This window comes from Phacochoerus africanus, chromosome 14 (genome assembly GCF_016906955.1).
Source record: "Phacochoerus africanus isolate WHEZ1 chromosome 14, ROS_Pafr_v1, whole genome shotgun sequence".
NCBI classification, from domain to species: domain Eukaryota; kingdom Metazoa; phylum Chordata; class Mammalia; order Artiodactyla; family Suidae; genus Phacochoerus; species Phacochoerus africanus.
In genome coordinates this window covers 3,694,889-3,703,877 of record NC_062557.1, presented here as the reverse complement: position 1 = coordinate 3,703,877, position 8,989 = coordinate 3,694,889, and the positions used below count along the sequence as shown (strand labels likewise).

Here is an 8,989-nt window from a genome sequence, read left to right as displayed (position 1 = left end):
CCGCTTGGCTGAGTCTACAGACAGGTGTCTGCTCCCTGGGTTCTCTTTTCTATTTTCCAGGTGGATTGTTCTGGGCCATCCACCTCCCTGAGGGGACACCCAGGTCTCCGAGGAGGATGGCAGTGGGCAGTGTTTCCACCCACTGGCTTCACCTCTGTTTTCCCCCCACCCCACCTCTGTTTGGGGTGAGGACTTAGAAGGGATATCTAACTCCGGAGGAATTCTGGCGGAAAGCTCCAAGGGTCAACTTCTGGACTTCCAAGAAGCTTCACTGAAAAAACTTGATAAAGGAAGAGGCCAGTGAACAGAGAGGGTGGAGGTTTAAGCTTGGACTTCACCTAGTGCCATCTTTCCCCTGGAGGACGCTGTGGCCTCTAGGTGAACGTACCTTGGCACACATTCTAATCTGGCCGGCACAAGGGCAGGGGAAGCAGGTGCTACGGGATTCCAGGAGTGGGACATTCACAAAAACAATAGAGTTTGCAGGATGAAAGGGCTTAAACCATATGTGCTCTGCAGGGGCCAGTCCTTGAAACTATCGCGGGGACTTCAGCCAGTCTCAGCCACTCTTCCCTCCATGCTTTGCAAGCTGTAGGGAAAGCTATAGCCTGGCAAGGACCGAGCGCAGGGCGGGGTTTCGCTCGGTTCCCGGTCAGCCGTGGAACCACGCAGCGGGAGGACTACAATTCCCGGAACGCCCCGCGCCTCCCAGCTGCGTATTTCCCAGAAGGCCGCGGGCAGCCGCGCTCCCGACATGCCCCGCAGCGGCCGCCCACCGCCGGATTTGAATCGCAGCACCGCTCTGTGGCGGCGGCGGCGGCGGGATGAGTGCTCCGTCGTTGCCCCCGGCCTGGCAGCTCTACCTCAAGGACCACCGCATCTCCACATTTAAGAACTGGCCCTTCTTGGAGGGCTGCGCCTGCACCCCAGAGCGGGTGAGACTGCGCGGCCTACGGGAGCCCCCCCGGCCCGGCCCCCGGCCCACCCCGCCCCCAGAGCTCCGCCCCCGGCCCTGAGGCGACCCCTCCCGCGGGCTCCGGCCGGTCTGTGGGCTCCCAGGTCGCCGGGGCGACCCCTCCCGCGGGCTCCGGCCCGTCTGTGAGCTCCCGGGTCCCCGGGGCGACCCCTCCCGCGGACTCCGGCCTCTCGGGGGCTCCCGGGTCCCCGGGGTGACCCCTCCCGCGGGCTCCGGCCCGTCTGTGAGCTCCCGGGTCCCCGGGGCGACCCCTCCCGCGGGCTGCCGTCTCTCCGTGGGCTCCGGAACCCCAGGGTAGGGTGGGGGGCGGGGAGCACCTTCCGCCCCGGGGCCTGAGCGGTGCTCTCCCTCGCAGATGGCCGCTGCCGGTTTCATCCACTGTCCCACTGAGAACGAGCCCGATTTGGCTCAGTGTTTCTTCTGCTTCAAAGAGCTGGAAGGCTGGGAGCCAGACGACGACCCCATGTAAGTGCCCCAGGCCAGCGTCGCTGGGCTTCTGGGTTGCGCCATGGGGACCTTTCGTTTTGAGTTGGGCTCCCCCAGAACACGGGAATTTTGAGGAATTAGTGAAGTTGCTTTGGCTTTCCAACCTCATTTGTGCCCTGAACAGCCGTGGTCATGGTTGCGTCTCTGTGCTGGTGCCTTGGTGATGCTTTCAGCCCAATCGTATCTGATTTGGCCAAATGTCCTTCAAGGCGGATGTGGAAGAAAGGCTCGTTCCTGCAGGGCTTGATGCCGTTCAGGTTGACGGAGCGCTGGAGCAGATCCTCTTGTGACCTAGGGCTGTCCAGGTGCTTTTCCTGTTTTAGAGTTTGCAACTCTAAAGCTTGATTGAGCTATTCAGACAGCACATAAACCACACCTTAAAGTGGTGCACTCACTGTTGTTTGGATTTTGTTAAGACATCTAGTTTTGGGATTTTTGTTTTTGGTTTTTGTTTGAGTTGTGTGCATATATTCAGACAGACCACAGTAGCTGTCTTCTTGTAATACCACGTTTTGTCCCCTGTTGGAATCAGTGGCTTCCACAGCTTTAACTTTTCTCCCTAGAGAAACGCCAGTTCTCTCTCTGCCACAGGAGTGTTGTTGTTTTCCCTAATGTGTTTGCTCTCGTGGCCCAGGATTGACCCGGTGGCAGGGTGATCGTACCTGGGATTGCTGGGGAGGCACTGGTTGTATTCCTGGGAGTGAATTTCCAAGGGCTGTAGTATTTGGGGGGTGTAGTTCCCACTGGCTGTTCTTTTGGTCTCTGGCTGTGTGTTCCTTCCAGACCGTTCTGGTTAGAGTGTCACCTGCTATGCAGGGATAATTCTCAGGTCAGAGAATGGTGGTATGAGGCAGAGGAATTCACTGGAGAAGCCAAGCCATTGCTGCCCTTTCCCCCCCCAACCCACAGGTTATGTAATAATTCCAGTGGAATGAGATAAATGCAAACAGTTCCTGGAGGATTTTAAGTGGTTTGACATGTGATACCTTTTTTTTTTTTTCTTTTTTGGCCACCCCTCAGCATATGGACTTCCCGGGCCAGGGATCCCATCCGAGCCACAGCTGCAACCTAAGTGGCAGCTACTGCAACACCGAATACTTAACCCACTGTGCCAGGTTAGGGATCGAACCTGTGTCCCAGCGCCCCCAAGATGCCACCAGTCCCATCGCACACAGTGGGAACTCCTGCCATGTGATGCCTTTGGATTTATACTGTGTAACACTTTTCCTGCTAATTGCTAAGGGATTCTAGATGAAATACATCAGCCACAGGAAGGTGGCGGGGGTCGGGGGCGTCCACAGAGCAGCAAGGTGCTAAGACGAGCTCTGTGGGCAGGTCCAGCCCTGGTTCTGTCCCCTTCAAACCTCACACCCTGCTTCTGAAGCAGAGCCAGGTGCGGCTGTGAGCGGCAGTGGGTGAGGGAGCAGGACTCTTGGTGATGAACTGTTGCTTTTCTCCCTTTACCTGACTTCTCTGTTGACATGCTCATGTGTTGCTTTTCCTAGAGAAGAACATAAAAAGCATTCATCCGGTTGTGCGTTCCTTTCTGTCAAGAAGCAGTTTGAAGAGTTAACCCTCAGTGAATTTTTGAAACTGGACAAAGAAAGAGCCAAGAACAAAATTGTATGTATTACTGGGAACACAAACGAGGAGCAGATGCTGGTCGGCATCCTAACACTGAGCTCCCAGCCTCACTAACACCGCTCTCCCTCAGTGAGCACCTTTTAAACCCCTCCGACTTGTATGTGAGGAAATAAGAGGACAGAAGAGCGTGTGTCCTGGAGTGTGGCCTCGAGGCTGCGCAGTCCGAGAAGACCCCCCCCCCCCAGCAGAGGTGTCCTCTCTGTGTGGTGACCTCTGCTGGTGGGACACCCGAGGCTAGGCTGACCTTCCTGCCCTGAGTGACAGCTGGGGTGGGAGCTCCTTCCTACGGATTCTGTGCGAGTGTTCTCAGTGGTGGGGACAGAGGGTTTGGGGACACAGAGTAGAGAGCGTATCGGGGAAGGGGCATTACACTTATTGGGGGAAAGAAACGTCAGCCTTGCTGACCTTGGAGGGGTTTCTGTAGGCGGACCTTGACGCTTGGACGTCGATCAAGATTATGGGGAGAATGAAGCCGTGAGTCCAAGAGAGGTAGCTCCCATGCACTCCGGGCTGTGGAGAATTAGGGTCACCCAGAAAACCAGGACTTCCCGTTAAGGTTGAATTTAAGTACCCAAGGCATAATTTTTTTGGAATATGTATAGCTCTCATTTCGCCTGACTATTTACCTAAAGATTACTTATTTGTATGATGTTCGGATTTAACTGAGCATCCTCTGTCTTTGTGTGCTGAATCTGGCAGCTCTACGGAGAATAGATGTTCGGGTGTTAATTTCTTTGGTGCAAAGCCCTGGGGGGGACACTCACTTGCAGTCCAGGCCAGCCTTGGCTGTAGTCTCCTCGCTGCACAGTGGAGGATAGACTCCCAGGGTTTCTGAGGTCCAGCTTAAAATCGTGTTCCTTTTCATTTTCTTTATTTGGCTACACCCGTGGCATGTGGAAGTTCCTGAGCCAGAGGGATCAAATCCGACCCGAAGCTGTAGCAATACTGGATCCTTAACCCACTCTGCCAGGACTGGGATCCACCCTGTGCCTCAGCAGTGACCTGAGCTGCTGCCCAGTCAACGCCACAGCGGGAACTCAAAATCATGTTCCTTTTTAGAGGTCAATATAAACTGTCTAATAAACGCTAAGGACAAAATTGAAAATTTTTAGGAAGCAGGAGGAAATCAGTGGTCAGTAAAGCTGTGTAGTTGATGGAGGTCTTGGGAACTTCAGGGTTGGATTTAGGAAGGCAGCTAAGGAGTTCCCGTCATGCTCAGTGGTTACCGAATCCGAGTAGGAACCAGGAGGTTGCGGGTTCGATCCCTGGCCTTGCTCAGTGGGTTAAGAATCCGGCGTTGCTGTGGCTGTGGCGTAGGCCAGTGGCTGCAGCTCCGATTCGACCCCTAGCCTGGGAACCTCCATATGCCATGGGAACGGCCCAGGAAATGGCAAAAAGACAAAAAATTTAAAAAAATAAAAATAAAAAAAGGAAGGTGGCTAAGGAAGGCCTTTGAGGTTAGAGGTTAGAAGTGCCACGAATGGTAAGTATTTAGCTTTCATGGGCCTCGTTGTTTCTGTCAGAGATTATTCTTTGCTTGCTCGCTTATTTGCTTCCGCAAGAGTTTAAAAATGTAACAATTGGAGTTCCCGTTGTGGCACAGCAGAAGCAATCCAACTAGGAACCATGAGGTTGTGGGTTCGATCCCTGGCCTCGCTCAGTGAGTTGAGGATCCGGCGTTGCCGTGAGCTGTGGTGTAGGTCGCAAATGTGGCTTGGATCCCGAGTTGCTGTGGCTGTGGTGTAGGCTGGTGGCTACGGCTCCAATTAGACCCCTAGCCTGGGAACCTCCATATGCCGTGAATGTGGCCCTCAAAAGACAAAAGGACTAAATAACTAAGTAAAATAAAAATGTAGCAGTCGGATTCCGACTGTGGCGCAGCGGGGTCAGTTGTGCCTCTGAAGCGTAAGGACACAGGTTTGACTCCCAGCCTGGCACGGAGGGTTTAAGGATGTGGCGTTGCTGCAGCTGCAATGTAGGTCATAACTGTGGCTCAGATCTGATTCCTGGCCTGGGAACTCCGTATGCTGTGGGGTGGCCAGAAAAGAAAAAAAAAAAGTAAAAATCATTTTTAGCTGTTGGGCTGAGAACAGGCGCTAAGCGGATGTGCCCCAAAGGGTGTAGTTTGCCAGACCTGTTTGCGGTGAGAGACCCGCTGTGTGCTTAGGGAGCTCTCGTGGAAAGCTGTGCCTGGGCGAACGGAGGAAGATGAGGGCCGGCCCAGTGAGGCTGCAGCCGTGTGAAGAAGTGTTAGGAAGGACAGAGACGTTTTGGTCTCGCAACAAATGGGAAGACGGCACAGTTGTGACAGTCCGGTTCCAAAAACCTGAGTGCTTGTGGGCCCTGTGGTCTGGGAGGAGGTGGCTATGATGAAAATCAAATCGAACTTAGAATCTAGTCCTCAGTTGCACTAGCAGCGTTGTGCCTGCTCGGTAGCTACACGCGGCCTGTGGCTGCCGTGCTGCACGGTGCAGACAGTGACTGTTTCATCGCTGCAGGAAGCTCTGTGGACGGGGCTGCCGGGGGTGCTGCGGGCTCGTGGGGGTTGCTCACATGACTTACCACCGATATAAACTCAGGTCCCCCCCCCACCCCGGCCCTGTGCGCCTCCCTGTGTGAGTGGAGGTGGACAGGAAGGTTTGGGGCCAGGGCCCAGGGTGGGCAATGGGCATAACCAGAGGTCTGTCCGCTTGGCCCTGAAGTCCTGGGTGGGTCCTCGAGCGGATGTGGAGCCCGGAGGTGGGCTGGCAGGCAGACCTCATCTGTTCTGTGGGCGAAATAAGCTTGGAAGCTGAGATGTTAAACCATTTATTAAGTCATCTATGGGACTGCAGTACAGTTTTAAGGCAACATTTATCAGATGATCTTTAAAAGAACCATGTGAGATTATTACGTGTTGTGGTCACAAACACTGAAAACGGGGAATGAGTATTGTTTGTTGTGACACTGAATTTCTTTCTTTCTTTTTTTTTTTTTGCTATTTCTTGGGCCGCTCCCGCAGCATATGGAGATTCCCAGGCTAGGGGTCTCATCGGAGCCGTAGCCACCAGCCTACGCCAGAGCCCCAGCAACGCAGGATCCGAGTCGCATCTGCAACCTACACCACAGCTCACGGCAACGCCGGATCGTTAACCCACTGAGCAAGGGCAGGGACCGAACCCGCAATCTCATGGTTCCTAGTCGGATTCGCTAACCACTACGCCACGACGGGAACTCCGTGACACTGAATTTCTGAGACTCCACATTTTTTTTTTTTTTGGTCTTTTTGCCATTTCTTGGGCCGCTCCCGTGGCACATGGAGGTTCCCAGGCTAGGAGTCTTATCGGAACTGTAGCCACCGGCCTACACCAGAGCCACAGCAACTCGGGATCTGAGCTGCATCTGCGACCCACACCACAGCTCACGGCAACACCAGATCCTTGACCCACTGAGCAAGGCCAGGGATCGAACCCACAGCCTCATGGTTCCTAGTCGGATTCAGTAACCACTCAGCCATGACAGGAACTCCAGCAGACGGATTCTTAACCCAGTGTGCCACAGCAGGTACTCCTGAGACCTTTCATTCAAGTGTGAGATGCTGCTGGCCAATTTGACAGGAGCACTGGTCAGGCAGCCGCCTCGGCCAGGAGGCCAGGTAGGTTTGTGCCAAGGTTGAGCCAGGGCTTGGGGGTCTGACCCGGGAGCACACCGGGTGCTCTGGGTTCCTGCTGCATCACTACTGCCATCTGTGAACAAAAGTTGCCCCTGTTGTTTTTCTTATTAGAAAACAAATCTAGGCAAATAAAAGTCTATTGTTTTTTTAATGTGGCAGAGGACTCGAGAATGAAAATTAGGGAATGAGGTTCTGGCTGTGCTGGGCATGGTTGTCACTTGTTCCCCTGGAGAGAGCCCTTAGCAGAATCAAAGGTTGGAAGCCAGCTGCAGAGAGCGGCTGCAGGTGCATGGTTTCTGTTTGAGGAGGAAGCCGATGCTTGACGGGGTCTCTAACTGGGCAAGAGGGGGCTTTGGCCTCTCTCTGCGGGAGCCGCAGGGGCAGCGTAGCCGGGGCGGAGGAGCAGGGCCCTGCCGCAGACCCACGGACGCCCTGAGCCGGATGCTGCCCTGGACCACGCTTCCTCACCTGCGTGGGGGGGATGCCGGTGGCGCCTCCCTCCAGGGCTGTGGAGCAGGTGGACGGAGCTTGGTGCGCGCAGAGCCTGCCGTCACGTTGCCCGTGACCGCGGGAGAGCTGCGGCGGCGGCGGCAGTTGAGGTGGAGGAGGATGTCTGCCTCGCTTGGCGGGGCCTCTCTCCCCTGCCATGCCGAGAACCTGTTTCATGTGTCTGGTCTTTCTTTCTAGGCAAAGGAAACCAACAATAAGCAGAAAGAATTTGAAGAAACTGCAAAGAAAGTCCGCTGTGCCATTGAGCAGCTGGCTGCCTCGGAGTGACGCCTCCCCACCGTCCTTGCCCCCAGCGACCCGTCGTTTCCGAGGCACAGCCCTCAGCGGCGTTGCCAGCTTTTCTCCAGGGCCACCTGGCTGTGTCTGAGGAGGGGAGGACGAGAACGCCAGCCCTTTGAAATGAGAGCGCTGACTCTGCAGGGGCTGCTTCCGCTGGGCCGCTGGTGCTGAGTACAGTGACCCATTCTTTCTCCTCTGGTAGCTTTTGCTTCAGCGATTCCTGGACTTAGCGGCGGGGGGGGGGGGGGGAGAAGTCCGTCCTCGTGGGTAGAGCCCTTCCACGCCGTGGACGGGACAGACAGCAGTGGGGGTCCCGTTTTAAGTTTCTCTTGCATAATAATCTCCGTTTACGGTGTGCACACCGCGTGTTCCAAGTGCTCTGTATTGTCTCACTCTGCCGCCCGCAGGTCCCACGGCCTTCCCGTTCACCCCGTCAGGTCTGGGGTCATAGCAGCTCCCTTCCTCCCAGGGGGATTGAAAGCGCCGTGTGTGTGTGTGTGTGTGTGTGTGTGTGTGTGTGTTAGGGGTTCCTCACTGTCCCATCTTCCATCTTGTGACTTTCAGGTGCACAGGGGGACCTGTGGGATTAGCCCCAGGCTCCACCTTGGGGCTTCATCTGTGTAAGAGCTCTTTCCGGGGCTGAGTGGTGAGGGGCGGGCGTGGTTGGCAGAAGGACTGATGTCTTGAGAGTGGGGCCGGCCTCCTGCTTCGAGGGCAGCGGGAGGTACTTTGCCTCCAGCGGCACATGGCAAGGTTGCAGCATTTCTCTTCGATAGATGAGGAGACGGCCCTTCAGGCCGGACAAGGCACTTTGCAGAGGCCTGGTCGTGGCTTCTTCAAGTTAGCAAAGTGCCGTGCCTTCTCCCTGGGGAGTCCTGCTCAGGACCAGCTGTCATCTGTGGTCGGGGCAGGCAGGGGTGGGATGAAAAACCCAAGAAAGAATCTGGTCTTAATATTTCTCATAGTCTTCAAATAGCTACTTCCCATTAATGATGTGGATTAGGCGGCTGATAACTCACCTGTCTTTCTAATGTGAATCTTCCTAAAGGAGGGTAATTGAATAAATTAATTTAAAAAGTGAATTGGAAAACCTCTTTGGGGGAAACTTAAAAAAAAAAAAGCTTGTTCATGTTGTTCGCAGCCCTCCAAGATCATAAATTCAGCAATGTTTGAGTTTCAGCCCCGGCATGGATTGAGCAGAAGGCTGGGGCAGTTGCAGTAGAGGCATGTGGGACCCCTCTCGGGCTCTGACTGTGCCCTTGTGGGCTTGGGCTGGCGTCTGCTGATGAGACAGCAGTTTCCTCACCTGTAACACGGGGTCTTAGATCCTGCACTGCCTCAGCTGGCTTTTTATTGTAGCAATGTCGTTTTCATGTGATGAGAAGATTGAGACAAAGGCCCCAGCCCCTCCTAAGATTCTGCAATGTTTTCTTATTTTGTTC

At 54.8% G+C, this 8,989-nt stretch overlaps 1 protein-coding gene across 1 annotated transcript; it reads left to right on the top strand.

Annotated features, from left to right (window-relative positions):
• Window positions 1–736: 736 nt before the first annotated feature.
• On the top strand, window positions 737–8,629 carry BIRC5 (baculoviral IAP repeat containing 5). The gene is made up of 4 exons (XM_047756738.1): window positions 737–935; window positions 1,332–1,441; window positions 2,968–3,085; window positions 7,446–8,629. The coding sequence occupies exons 1-4, from the start codon at window positions 825–827 to the stop codon at window positions 7,533–7,535; spliced, it is 429 nt and encodes a 142-aa protein (XP_047612694.1). The 5' UTR covers window positions 737–824; the 3' UTR covers window positions 7,536–8,629.
• The last annotated feature ends 360 nt before the right edge of the window (window positions 8,630–8,989 follow it).